Source organism: Salmo salar, chromosome ssa05 (genome assembly GCF_905237065.1).
Source record: "Salmo salar chromosome ssa05, Ssal_v3.1, whole genome shotgun sequence".
NCBI lineage: Eukaryota > Metazoa > Chordata > Actinopteri > Salmoniformes > Salmonidae > Salmo > Salmo salar.
The window spans coordinates 88403836-88418835 of NC_059446.1; the positions used below are offsets into that span (position 1 = coordinate 88403836).

Genomic DNA, 15000 nt, shown 5'->3' on the forward strand with positions numbered 1-15000 from the left:
ACATGTGCCAAATCAATTCTCTCCGGGGCTCCAGCTATGCATTTGGTTTGTTTGCTAAGTGGCTAGCTTGCAAGATCAAGCGTATTGGTTAAAGCAGAGACAACCAATCCCCTCCTGGATCCAGATCCCTACTGTCTAATATTGTTTTGTGCGTGCAGCAAACTGTGAGGAGCCTTTTGAGATAGTTGTATAACTTTATGAGCTGGATTGTTTGTCCTTCCAATTAGCTTCGCATGTTAGCATTTAGCTAAGGTCCGCTATGGGGAATTTCCGCTTGTTAGCATTTAGCTAGCATCCGCTATAGAATTCTATGGAATTCGCAGTACTTTGTTAGCATTTAGCTAGCGTCCGTTTTTTTTTTACGTTTGACGAAATCAAACCCCTTGTGTGCACTGCGGTAATACCGTATAACCCGGTATGGTACAAAGAACAGTATAAAAATCTGGATCCCGCCCAACCCGAGTTTAAACTCTCTTCTGGACGTTGTCTCTACTCCTGTTCTGTCTGAATGGCCCCTGACATTCGTAAGGCCTAAGACCCAAACACAGCAGCATTTTCTGGCCCAACCCGTCAAATCCAACTCTCTGTATCAAGGGGGGCCCAAGATCCAACCCTGTACTAAGGGGTCTAAGATCCAACCCTGTATCAAGGGGTCTAAGATCCAACCCTGTATCAAGGGGTCTAAGATCCAACCCTGTATCAAGGGGGCTAAGATCCAACCCTGTATCAAGGAGTCTAAGATCCAACCCTCGTATCAAGGGGTCTAAGATCCAACCCTGTATCATGGGGGTCTAAAGATCCAACCCTGTATCAAGGGGTCTAAGATCCAACCCTGTATCAAGGGGGCTAAGATCCAACCCCTGTATCAAGGGATCTAATATCCAACCCTGTATCAAGGGGCCCAAAGATCCAACCCTGTATCAAGGGGGCTAGATCCAACCCTGTATCAAGGGGGCCCAAGATCCAACCCTGTATCAAGGGATCTAATATCCAACCCTGTATCAAGGGGGCTAAGATCCAACCTCTGTTCAAGGGGACTAAGATCCAACCCTGTATCAAGGGGTCTAAGATCCAACCTTGTATCAAGGGGTCTTAAGATCCAACCTTGTATCAAGGGGCAAAATCCAACCCTGTATCAAGGGGTCTAAGATCCAACCCTGTACCAAGGGGGCTAAGATCCAACCCTGTACCAGGGGCTAAGATCCAACCCTGTATCTAAGGGGCTAAGATCCAACCCTGTACCAAGGGGGGCTAAGATCCAACCCTGTATCAAGGGGGCTAAGATCCAACCCTGTATCTAAGGGGCTAAGATCCAACCCTGTATCTAAGGGGCTAAGATCCAACCCTGTATCAAGGGGGCTAAGATCCAACCCTGTATCAAGGGGGCTAAGATCCAACCCTGTATCAAGGGGGCTAAGATCCAACCCTGTATCAAGGGGGGCTAAGATTCAACCCTGTATCTAAGGGGCTAAGATCCAACCCTGTACCAAGGGTCTAAGATCCAACCTTGTATCAAGGGGGCTAGGATCCAACCCTGTATCAAGGGGTCTAAGATGGGTTATTGTGGGGTTATTATAAGCTGTTAACAAATCACCCTCCACCTCACCCACTCACCATACAAGCTCCAACAAAAGCAGTAGGTCTCAGTGAGTTTCTGAAGTGATTTTGAAGTCCCGTCCTGCAGAGCTGTTCATTCATTCCACAGTAGGCAGTCTGCTCCATGCAGGGTTAAACAGAACAGACCTTCACTCCCACTGGGCAGGGCACTGAGGACAGACAATGATCCTGCCAGTCAATGTCAAGCCTCTCATCTGGCTTGGAGTGTTGACTGGTCTAGAGGAGGCCCCAGCTGATTGTAGGGTTCTGGTGAGGCTTTACTGCCATAGGCTGGGCATGGATACATGGACCAGTGCCCAGCTAAACACAGACAGGGAACACACACCAACTGTACACACACGCGTCTGTCTGTCTGTCTGTCTGTCTGTCTGTCTGTCTGTCTGTCTGTCTGTCTGTCTGTCTGTCTGTCTGTCTGTCTGTCTGTCTGTCTGTCTGTCTGTCTGTCTGTCCTTCATCCAGGCTGTCTGTCTGTACTTCATGCAGTCTGTCTGTCTGTCTGTCTGTCTCTGTCTGTCTGTCTGTCTGTCTCTCTGTCCGCGTCGTCCGTCCGTCCGTCCATCCGTCTGTCTGTCCTTCATCCAGGCTGTCTGTCTGTCTGTATTTCATCCAGTCTGTCTGTCTGTCTGTCTGTCTGTCTGTCTGTCTGTCTGTCTGTCTGTCTGTCTGTCTGTCGTCTGTCTGTCTGTCTGTCTGTCTGTCTGTCTGTCTGTCTGTTGTCTGTCTGTCCTTCATCCAGGCTGTGTGTTAAGCCAAATAGGACCCTACAGTGTTAATAAACATTATAGCTCTTTAAACCAGAGGAAGTGATTTGTAAAAAGGCCTTTTTATTTCTAATTAATCTCCCTAGCAGATTAGTCAGTCGTAGCATGGTTTGGCGTTTTGAGCCGAGGCATAGAGGCTGTAAGGCTAGCCAAGAGCAAATGAAACCTGCCTTGTAGGGCATTACAGTGATAACCTTTATGCTGCTTTTATTATTGTCATTTCTTTATTTAACCTTTTATTTAACCTTTATCTAACCTTTATTTAACCTTTTATTTAACTAGGCAAGTCAATTAAGAACAAATTCTTATTTACAATGACGGCCTAGCCAAACCCGGCGACGCTGGCCAATTGTGCGCCGCCCTATGGGACTCCCAATCACGGCCGGTTGTGATACAACCTGGAATCGAACCAGGATGTCTGTAGTGACGCCTCTAGCACTGAGATGCAGTACCTTAGACCGCTGCGGCCACTCGGGAGCTACTAGCTTGCTCCCAGACCTAAAGGCCAGTGTGCTCTAGCCAAGCTGAAAAGCACATTGACATCTGGACCAGGCCACTTCAGCTGTAGTGTTCCCTTGAGTCCTGTCTGTGTCTCTAGTGTCTATGTTAGAGTCATGTTAGGCTGCAGAGCCTTAGTTAATGGGGTGTTGTAGTTCAGCAGGGGCCCTGTCCTGTCGTAGCTGCTCTGTCCTGTTGATGAGGCAGAGGGGAACAGAACAGGGAACAATACCCTGGGAGGAAGTCCCCGTGAGGGATACAATGTGTCCGTCCGCTGCAGCTCAGTCCCTGGGCCCGGGGGTCGTACAGCTGCTGGGACCTTTCAGTGTTTAGGGGGACCATGGGCGGTCTTCCAGTGTTTAGGGGACCAGGGGCCTTTGTGTAGGCTAGGTACCCCTGGTGGAATTTGACAAGCGTGTTGTGGCACCTCATTGCTACTCTCCTCTCCCATACATGGACCACATGCCCAGCTAAACACAGAGATTTCGGTGGCATCGACGGCCATGGTCTTCGATGCCCTTGTGTGGCCGTAATGCCCTCTAAAAACATCCATGCCTTGCAGCCACCATAGTGGCCATTGTGCACTTGGGCTGAATATAATAATTGTAAATCCCTTCTCCCAGCTGCCATTGGCCTGCTCCAAAGCACCTCTCACTCACATGACTTTTTTCAGATATCTCAATTCTTATTAGCCAATGCCTATCATGTGATGGGATCTGTGAGGCCCCAGCTCGGCTACTAGTGAAGACGCATCGGGGATTCAACGTACGCGTCCTTATCGAATTTAGAGGTGCATATTAAACATGTTACAAAGAAACTGTGCACATTTCCTTTTAGGTCAGCCAACAAGATGAGTAACAAACAGCAAGAGCACTAGCCTATGTTAATCTACTATCCCCCATAGTACAACCGTTGATCCATTCTATTGGTCAGCTTGTCCTTCTGTGTGAGAAATAAATATTCCAAACAGACTCTGGGACAGTTGTGGGACGACAGATCACAAATTAATACAACCACTGTAGCCAACATCAAATAAAAAAACATTTTAAAAGCAATGAGGCTGATGCAACAGATCAGAAGATTTAGCTTAAAATGTTGATAAACTATTAGTCTATATTTTCACATTCTAAACTGTTAGTCTATATCTTCACATTATAAACTGTTAGACTATATCTTCACATTCTAAACTATTAGTCTATATCTTCACATTCTAAACTGTTAGTCTATATCTTACATTCTAAACTGTTAGTCTATATCTTCACATTATAAACTGTTAGTCTATATCTTCACATTATAAACTGTTAGTCTATATCTTCACATTGTAAACTATTAGTCTATATCTTCACATTATAAACTATTAGTCTATATCTTCACATTATAAACTATTAGTCTATATCTTCCATTATAAACTATTAGTCTAGTATCTTCACATTATAAACTATTAGTCTATATCTTCACATTATAAACTGTTAGTCTATATCTTCACATTATAAACTGTTAGTCTATATCTTCACATTATAAACTGTTAGTCTATATCTTCACATTATAAACTGTTGAGACTATATCTTCACATTATAAACTATTAGTCTATATCTTCACATTCTAAACTATTAGTCTATATCTTCACATTATAAACTTATTAGTCTAGATTCTTACATTAAAACTATTAGTCCTATATCTTCACATTATAAATCTGTTAGTCTATATCTTCCCATTATAAACTATTAGTCTATATCTTCCACATTATAAACCTAGTTATTCAATATCTTCACATTATAACTATTAGTCTATATCTTCACATTATAAACTATTAGACTATATCTTCACATTATAAGCGCAGCAATGCGCACATGTTCCACAATGCAATTAGCAGGAAACACACTTCTCCCGCACTGCAAATACGCGGTTTCATTGCAGAGACAAACTATAGCCAATACCATAGTCTACCCCCTACTCTTTGACAGGCAGGCTAATTCATTATTTGTGTACATTTACATACACTTATGTTTTTCTTAACAGAACAGCGTTTTTCAGTTTTCAAAACAATTTAGTTGGCTATTTTGGTTAATATCGTTGGTACCCTTGCAGATAGCCTTGGTACCCTAGCAGATGGCCTGGTGCCCTAGCAGATGGCCTTGGTGTCCTAGCAGATAGCCTTGGTGTCCTAGCAGATAGCCTGGTGCCCTAGCAGATGGCCTTGGTGTCCTAGCAGATAGCCTTGGTACCTAGCAGATAGCCTTGGTGCCCTAGCAGATAGCCTTGGTGTCCTAGCAGATGGCCTTGGTGCCCTTGCAGATAGCCTTGGTGCCCTAGCAGATGGCCTTGGTGTCCTAGCAGATGGCCTTGGTGCCCTAGGATAGCTTGGTACCCTAGCAGATGGCCTTGTGCTTTGCAGATATTGGTACCCCAGCAGATAGCCTTGGTGCCCTAGCAGATGGCCTTGGTGTCCTAGCAGATAGCCTTGGTGCCCTAGCAGACTGCCTTGGTACCCTAGCAGATAGCCTTGGTGCCCTAGCAGATAGCCTTGGTGTCCCAGCAGATAGCCTTGGTGCCCTAGCAGATATGCCTTGGTACCCTAGCAGATAGCCTTGGTGTCCTAGCAGATAGCCTTGGTGTCCTAGCAGATTGCCTTGGTACCCTAAAGAGAATATTAGCTTGTGCCCTAGCGGATACAGCCGGTACCCTAGCAGATTGCCTTGGTACTCGAGCGAGATAGCCTTGGTGCCCTAGCAGATAGCCTTGGTACCCTAGCAGATAGCCTTGGTGCCCTAGCAGATAGCCTTGGTACCTAGCAGATAGCCTTGGTGCCCTAGCAGATAGCCTTGGTACCCTAGCAGATAGCCTTGGTACCCTAGCAGATAGCCTTGGTACCCTAGCAGATAGCCTTGGTGCCCTAGCAGATAGCCTTGGTGCCCTAGCAGATAGCCTTGGTTCCCTAGCAGATAGCCTTGGTGCCCTAGCAGATAGCCTTGGTACCCTAGCAGATAGCCTTGGTGCCCTAGCAGATAGCCTTGGTGTCCTAGCAGATTGTTGGTACCCTAGCGGATAGCCTTGGTGCCCTAGCGGATAGCCTTGGTACCCTACAGATAGCCTTGGTACCTAGCAGATAGCCTTGGTGCCCTAGCAGATAGCCTTGGTACCCTAGCAGATAGCCTTGGTGCCTAGCAGATAGCCTTGGTACCCTAGCAGATAGCCTTGGTGCCCTAGCAGATAGCCTTGGTGCCCTAGCAGATAGCCTTGGTACCCTAGCAGATAGCCTTGGTGCCCTAGCAGATAGCCTTGGTACCCTAGCAGATAGCCTTGGTACCCTAGCAGATAGCCTTGGTGCCCTAGCAGATAGCCTTGGTGCCCTAGCAGATAGCCTTGGTGCCCTAGCAGATAGCCTTGGTGCCCTAGCAGATAGCCTTGGTGCCCTAGCAGATAGCCCTTGGTGCCCTAGCAGATAGCCTTGGTACCCTAGCAGATAGCCTTGGTGCCCTAGCAGATAGCCTTGGTGCCCCTAGCAGATAGCCTTGGTGCCCTAGCAGATAGCCTTGGTGCCCTAGCAGATAGCCTTGGTACCCTAGCAGATAGCCTTGGTGCCCTAGCAGATAGCCTTGGTGCCCTAGCAGATAGCCTTGGTGCCCTAGCAGATAGCCTTGGTTCCCTGGCACCTCTTGAAGGCTCATATGGCCTTACCCTAAAATCCTGAAATTCAGGCCTGTCCTCTCCCTCCCTCATTGGGCCTTTAGGTTTATTACTGGTGGTGATGTTACAACTCACCATTGTGTTTTTGTATCAAAAAAGTGGGTTGGGCGTCTTTGTATGTAAGGAGAGAGCAGCATTCTCTAGTGTTTATTTACAAAGCACTCATGCAGAAACTTCCTATTTATCTATCATCATTAATTACCAAACCCAGTCTCAGGCTTGGATAACACCAGGGACACCAGGGACTTGGTTCAGCTCTAACCAGGATGTATTGTTTGTGTGTTACAGGAGGCACCAGGGACATTGGTTCCGCCTAACCTGGATGTTTGTTGTGTTACAGGAGGCACCAGGGACATTGGTTCAGCTCTAACCAGGATGTATTGTTTGTGTGTTGCAAGAGGCACCAGGGGATTGGTACGTTTTGTTTTTGTTAGGAGGACCAGGGACATTGGTTCAGCTCTAACCAGGATGTATTGTTTGTGTGTTACAGAGGCACCAGGGACATTGGTTCAGCTCTAACCAGGATGTGTATGAGACACAGAAGCATCGAGGCCAAGCTCAGAGACTTTTCAATGTAAGGATGTTCTCATTTACAACCACACTACTAGACCATCATTTACCATTGATTTGTAGTACATGTCACTTTGAACGAAAAATGTGTGTGTGTGTGTGTGTGTGTGTGTGTGTGTGTGTGTGTGTGTGTGTGTGTGTGTGTGTGTGTGTGTGTGTGTGTTGTGTAACAGTGTCGTTAAAGTAGACATTACTGATGAATCTGTAGAATGTCACCCAGCTCAGCCGATTCTACTCTTTCCCAGCATTCCACTGTCTCAGGGGCTGTCTGGTCCACGACTACACACACACAGGGAGATCTCTAATTTCTTCCAGGGCATTTTTGGATAAATTCTTCTTAGCGTCTCCATGGCTGTGACAGTGTGAAGTAGTAAACCTAGGTGCCTGTAGTCAAGCCTACTACACACACACACACACACACACACACACACACACACACACACCAAAAACACATACACACAGACAGACAAAACACACACACACACACACACACACACACACACACACACACACACACCAAAAACACATACACACAGACAGACACACACACCACAAACACACATAATGAAAAACACACACACAGTCACCACCACTATGCCCCGCCCCATCACTGTTATGCCCTGACCACTCATCACCACTATGGCCCGCCCCCTCATCACCGCTCTGCCCCCCTCATCACCACTATGCCCCGCCCCATCATTGCTCTGCCCCGCCCCGCATCACTATTATGCCCGCCCCCTCATCACCGCTCTGCCCCGCTCCCTCATCACCGCTATGCCCCACCCCTCATCACTGCTATGCCCCGCCCCCACATCACCGCATGCCGCCTTCCTCATCATCTGCTTTGCCCCGCCCCTCACCACCACTATGCCCCGCCTCTCATCACCACTATACCCCGCCCCACATCACCGCTATGACCCACCCCTCATCACCGCTATGCCCCGCCCCACATCACCGCTATGCCCCCCCTCATCACTGCTCACCCTGCCCCCGCATCACTATTATGCCCCGCCCTCATCACCGCTCTCCCCGCTCCTCATCACCGCTATGCCCCACCCCCTCATCACCGATATGCCCCGCCCCTCATCACCACTATGCCGCCCCCATCACCACTATGCCCCGCCCCACATCACAACTATGCCCCGCCACCTCATCACCACTATGCCCCCGCCACCTCATCACCACCATGCCCCTCTCTACTGAAAGACTAGCCTTTTGGTGGGCTAGGAGAGATCCTAATAAACAATACTGGATTTCTAATGTTTCTCACCTTTGTGATTGCTGTGACCTGCAGGGCTTTCATGGACTGCATGATCAACCCTCTACAGGATCAGATGGAGGAGTGGAAGAGAGGAACTAACACACTGGATAAGGACCATGCTAAAGGTACCATCATAACATATAGATATATAATAATATAGAGAGGAACCAACACTCTGGATGAGGACCATGCTAAAGGTACCATCATAACATATAGATATATAATAATATAGAGAGGAACCAACACTCTGGATAAGGACCACTGCTAAAGGTACTCATCATAACATATAGATATATAATAATATAGAGAGGAACCAACACTCTGGATAAGGACCATGCTAAAGGTACCATCATAACATATAGATATATAATAATATAGAGAGGAACCAACACTCTGGATAAGGACCATGCTAAAGGTACCATCATAACATATAGATATATATAATAATATAGAGAGGAACCAACACTCTGGATAAGGACCATGCTAAAGGTACCATCATAACATATAGATATATAATAATATAGAGAGGAACCAACACTCTGGATAAGGACCATGCTAAAGGTACCATCATAACATATAGATATATAATAATATAGAGAGGAACCAACACTCTGGATAAGGACCATGCTTAAAGGTACCATCATAACATATAGATATGTAATAATATAGAGAGGAACCAACACTCTGGATAAGGACCATGCTAAAGGTACCATCATAACACATAGATATGTAATAATATAGAGAGGAACCAACACTCTGGATAAGGACCATGCTAAAGGTATCATCATAACAGAGAGTATAGAGAGAGAGAGGGGGTATATATATTTGTATATACAGTTGAAGTCGGAAGTTTACATACACTTTAGCCAAATACATTTAAACTCAGTTTTCACAATTCTCTGACATTTAATCCTAGTAAAAATTCCCTGTCTTAGGTCAGCTAGGATCACCACTTTATTTTAAGAATGTGAAATGTCAGAATAATAGTAGAAAGAATGATTTATTTCAGCTTTTATTTCTTTCATCACATTCCCAGTGGGTCAGAAGTTTACATACACTCAATTAGTATTTGGTAGCATTGCCTTTAAATTGTTTAACTTGGGTCAAACGTTTCGGGTAGCCTCATAAGCTTCCCACAATAAGTTGGGTACATTTTGGCCCATTCCTCCTGACAGAGCTGGTGTAACTGGTCAGGTTTGTAGGCCTCCTTGCTGGCCGCTTTTCAGTTCTGCCCACAAATTTTCAGGGCTTTGTGATGGCCACTCCAATACCTTGACTTTGTTGTCCTTAAGCCATTTTGCCACAACTTTGGACGTATGCTTGGGGTCATTGTCCATTTGGAAGACCCATTTGCGACCAAGCTTTAACTTCCTGACTGATGTCTTGAGATGCTGCTTTAATGCACATCATTTCCTTCCTCATCTATTTTGTGAAGTGCACCAGTCCCTCCTGCGAAAAGCACCCCCACAACATGATACTGCCACCCCGTCCTTCACGGTTGGGATGGTGTTCTTCGGCTTACAAGCCTCCCCCTTTTCCTCCAAACATAACGATGGTCATTATGGCCAAACAGTTCTATTTTTGTTTCATCAGACCAGAGGACATTTCTCCAAAAAGTACGATCTTTTCCCCATGTGCAGTTGCAAACCGTAGTCTGGCTTTTTATGGCGGTTTTGGAGCAGTGGCTTCTTCCTTGCTGGCGGCCTTTCAGGTTATGTTGATATAGGACTTCGTTTTACTGTAGATATAGATACTTTCGTACCTGTTTCCTCCAGCATCTTCACAAGGTCCTTTTCTGTTGTTCTGGGATTGATTTGCACTTTTCGCAACAAAGTACGTTCATCTCTAGAAGAGAGCGCGTCTCCTTCCTGAGCGGTATGGACGGCTGCGTGGTCCCATGGTGTTTATACCTACGTACTATTGTTTGTACAGATGAATGTGGTACCTTCAAACTTCTGACCCACTGGAATTGTGATACGGTGAATTATAAATGAAATAATCTGTCTGTAAACAATTGTTGGAAAAATTACTTGTGTCATGCACAAAGTAGATGTCCTAACGACTTGCCAAAACTATAGTTTGTTTTACAAGAAATTTTGTGGCGTGGTTGAAAAACGAGTTTTAATGACTCCAACCTAAGTGTATGTAAACTTCCGACTTCAACTGTATAATAATATAACCATACACTACAAGCCAGTGTAATATACACTACATGAACAAAAGTATGTGGACACCTGCTAGTCGAACATCTCATTCCAAAATCATGACCATTAATATGGAGTTGGTCCCCCCTTTGCTGCTATAACAGCCTCCCACTCTTCTGGGAAGGCTTTCCACTAGATGTTGGAACATTGCTGCTATAACAGCCTCCACTCTTCTGGGAAGGCTTTCCACTAGATGTTGGGACATTGCTGCTATAACAGCCTCCACTCTTCTGGGAAGGCTTTCCACTAGATGTTGTAACATTGCTGCGGGATTTGCTTCCATTCAGCCACAAGAGCATTAGTGAGGTCGGGCACTGATGTTGGGGCGATTAGGCCCTGGCTCACAGTCTGCGTTCCAATTAATCCCAAAGGTGTTCGATGGGGGTTGAGGTCAGTGCTCTGTGCAGGCCAGTCAAGTTCTTCCACACCCGATCTCAATAAACCATTTCTATGCGGCATTGTCATGCTGAAACAGGAAAGGGCCTTCCCAAATTGTTGCCACAAAGTTGGACAAGCTAGTCACAAAGTTTTACGAGCATCAGCACTCGCGATCCGGTCCTATGAGCTTTTGTGGCCACTTCCGCGGCTGAGCCGTTGTTGCACCTAGACGTTTCCACTTGCCAAAACAGCACTTACAGTTGACCGAGCAGCTCTGGGCTAGAAATTTGACGAACTGACTTGTTGGAAAGTGGATCCTTGGGTGCTACTTTGAAAGTCACTGAGCTCTTCAGTAAAGCCATTATACTGCCAATGTTTGTCTATGGAGATTACATGGCTGTGTGCTCGATTTTATACACCTGTCAGCACGGTGTGGCTGAAATAGTTTATATATATATATATATATACCTCTGCACACCACAGTCAACATTCATCTCTGTTTAGAGTTTAGCTTATTTTCTTTTCCTCTTTGACCCGAATTTTGTTTTATTGTACAATTTAGTAAAACACGCGTCAAAACCAACAAGACAGGGTCAGTCACATACGAGCTCACTATTTGGCACAATAGTGAACCAATGAGTTATAGGTGTTTATTAAATGGCTGATAAACGACAGAATAACATGTATACCAGTCAGCTACTTCACCTTTTACCACCTCTAGAAATGTTGTTAATATCCACTGACTGTGCTCAGCTTTAGGGTTTCCTGACACGCTGTTGACCCCATTTCCCCCCACAGAGTACAAAAAGTTCGGAGTGAGATCAGAAGAAGTCTTTAGACACTCTGAAGCTACAGAAGAAGGCAAAGAAAGGTAGACTCTATCCGTCCGCCTGTCTGTCTGTCTGTCTGTCTGTCTGTCTGTCTGTCTGTCTGTCTGTCTGTCTGTCTGTCTGTCTGTCTGTCTGTCTGTCTGTTGTCTGTCTGTCTGTCTGTCTGTCTGTCTGTCTGTCTGTCTGTCTCGTCTCGTCCGTCCGTTCCCGTCCTGCTTCCTTCTCTGCTGGCTGTGCCATACAAATGCAGGTATTACAACATATGTACGATACATATAATGTCTGTGGGCTTGGCCGTATGAAGTAAAGTATAAACCCTGTACCTCTATGGGCTGTTGTTTCCCCTTTGAGGTCCTACCTTCACATTCCATGTAGTCTAAAGCAAATAGAGTTGAACGTCAATGGGCCACTCAGGGACTCTACAGTATAAAACACAGTACATATTTATGTAACATTATTATATATAGTACATCTCTACGTACATTTGGTACGCTTAGGCAAATGGACATGCAAATTGAGTTGAACATCCTCCCTACTGAATGTCCTTACTCTATGCTATGGTTTCTGTTGGTTATGTAAGAATGTTCCTGATCCCTGTCAGACTCTGTGGATTGGCAGATATCATTTGTACACATGAATCTATCTGAATGATGTCTGGAAACATGGAGTAAAAACAACAACATCAGCTCATATTGTCTGTCATTATACTGAAACCAGGACACTGACTGTGTCCCAAATGGCACCTATTCCCTATATAGTGCACTACTTTAGTACAGGGTCTATAGGGCCCAAAGATGTACTCACAGGAAATAGGGTGCCATTTGGAACAGATTCTCTGCTCAACTACTGAGTATCCGTTTGTGTCGTCCTTTCTCCCTCGTAGGACAGCACATCCCAATTGAATACGCATGCAGTCAGTCAGTCTTTGTGTAGGCTACGCACCATGAAAGGAAATGGAGACGCTATTGAAAAGGTTCAATATGTGTCTAGACAGATAGACAGAGAGAAAGCATCTATGGAAGCTCCTATTCAAGCTGTCAGTTATCTTGGCGACAAAAGTCCAGTTGAAATTTCAAAATGTCCATCTTGAAAGCACCAAAACATCTATGCATTTTCTGCTTTCAAAGTGAACTTCAACTCTTTTTGAAACTTCTTTAGCTCAAATACTGTGCTGTTGTATTTCCCATGGTGCAGTATTTAGCAGTGTGCACCTGGTCTTATTGTAGTGTTATTAGATATCCTATCTAGAGGAGCAGTATTTAGCAGTGTGCACCTGGTCTTATTGTAGTGTTATTAGATATCCTATCTAGAGGAGCAGTATTTAGCAGTGTGCACCTGGTCTTATTGTAGTGTTATTAGATGTCCTATCTAGAGGAGCAGTATTTAGCAGTGTGCACCTGGTCTTATTGTAGTGTTATTAGATATCCTATCTAGAGGAGCAGTATTTAGCAGTGTGCACCTGGTCTTATTGTAGTGTTATTAGATGTCCTATCTAGAGGAGCAGTATTTAGCAGTGTGCACCTGGTCTTATTGTAGTGTTATTAGATGTCCTATCTAGAGGAGCAGTATTTAACAGTGTGCACCTGGTCTTATTGTAGTGTTATTAGATGTCCTATCTGAGAGGAGCAGTATTTAGCAGTATGCACCTGGTCTTATTGTAGTGTTATTAGATGTCCTATCTAGAGGAGCAGTATTTAGCAGTGTGCACCTGGTCTTATTGTAGTGTTATTAGATGTCCTATCTAGAGGAGCAGTATTTAGCAGTATGCACCTGGTCTTATTGTAGTGTTATTAGATGTCCTATCTAGAGGAGCAGTATTTAGCAGTATGCACCTGGTCTTATTGTAGTGTTATTAGGATGTCCTATCTAGAGGAGCAGTATTTGGCAGTATGCACCTGGTCTTGTTGTAGTGTTATTAGATGTCCTATCTAGAGGAGCAGTATTTAGCAGTGTGACCTGGTCTTATTGTAGTGTTATTAGATGTCCTATCTAGAGGAGCAGTATTTAGCAGTATGCACCTGGTCTTATTGTAGTGTTATTAGATGTCCTATCTAGAGGAGCAGTATTTAGCAGTGTGCACCTGGTCTTATTGAAGTGTTATTAGATATCCTATCTAGAGGAGCAGTATTTAGCAGTATGCACCTGGTCTTATTGTAGTGTTATTAGATGTCCTATCTAGAGGAGCAGTATTTAGCAGTATGCACCTGGTCTTATTGTAGTGTTATTAGATGTCCTATCTAGAGGAGCAGTATTTAGCAGTGTGCACCAAGTGGCGCAGTGGTCTAAGACACTGCATGTCAGTGCTGAGGCGTCACTACAGACAACCTGGTTCGAATCCACACTGTATCACAACCGGCCGTGATTGGGAGTCCCATAGGGCGGCTGTCATGTCCTGACCCTAGTAAGATGTCATTTTCTATAGTAGAGTAGGGCAGGGCGTGACAGGGGGTGTTTTGGGTTGTTCTATGTTTTCTATTTCTATGTTTAAGTTCAAGTTTTTCTATTTCTATGTTGGGATTGTTTGAGGTTGATCTCTAATTGGAGGCAGCTGATCCTCATTGCCTCTGATTAGAGATCATATTTAAGTAGGGGTTTTTCTCTTCCTGTTTGTGGGTTATTATCTTTTGAGTAGTGTGTTTTCCTCTCTGCGTCACGGTTTGTTGTTTTTTGTGTTTTCAAGTATTTATGTGTGTGCATTCAGTTTCACGTTTAATAAATATGTGGAACTACGAACACGCTGCACTTTTGGTCCGGTCCTTCAAACAGGCGTGACTGCGGCGCACATTTGGCTCAGCGCCGTCGAGTCCGTCATTGTAAATAAGAATTTGTTCTTAACTGACTTGCCCTAGTTAAATAAAGGTTATATCAAATAAAAAAATAGAGAAGCATTCCCCAGCACTGATTAACAATCTGGATGTCTAGCATGGTAAACATTACCCCAGCACTGATTAACAATCTGGATGTCTAGCATGGTAAACATTACCCCAGCACTGATTAACAATCTGGATGTCTAGCATGGTAAACATTACCCCAGCACTGATTAACAATCTGGATGTCTAGCATGGTAAACATTACCTTACTTGGAAACAGAGTTTCTGATTGGAGCAGAGTTTCTGTTGGTATCGTGTTGGCAGCGCTGTAGCTCAAAACCAGCTGAAACACTGAACTGGCTAACCTAAATTATAAAAAAAAAA

General features: G+C 44.8%; 2 protein-coding genes and 1 long non-coding RNA gene across 3 annotated transcripts in view; all 3 read left to right on the top strand.

Annotated features, from left to right (window-relative positions):
- LOC123743064 (protein MTSS 1) overlaps positions 1-7026 on the top strand; it is a 113525-nt gene extending 106499 nt beyond the window's left edge. The window contains exons 4-5 of the mRNA XM_045717772.1: positions 6904-6977; positions 7021-7026. Coding sequence (XP_045573728.1) covers positions 6904-6977; positions 7021-7026 — 80 coding nt within the window. The remainder of the gene's footprint in view (positions 1-6903; positions 6978-7020) is intronic.
- Positions 7027-7052: 26 nt separating this feature from the next.
- Positions 7053-8523, top strand: LOC123743218 (uncharacterized). Its single transcript, XR_006770037.1, has 2 exons — positions 7053-7137; positions 8428-8523. It is a non-coding gene; the product is annotated as an uncharacterized lncRNA (long non-coding RNA).
- A 3282-nt stretch (positions 8524-11805) lies between these two features.
- The window catches only part of LOC123724063 (protein MTSS 1), a 38041-nt gene continuing 34846 nt past the window's right edge, over positions 11806-15000 (top strand). Inside the window, exon 1 of the mRNA XM_045719319.1 lies at positions 11806-11847. The gene's annotated coding sequence lies outside the window, so the exon portion shown is untranslated. The remainder of the gene's footprint in view (positions 11848-15000) is intronic.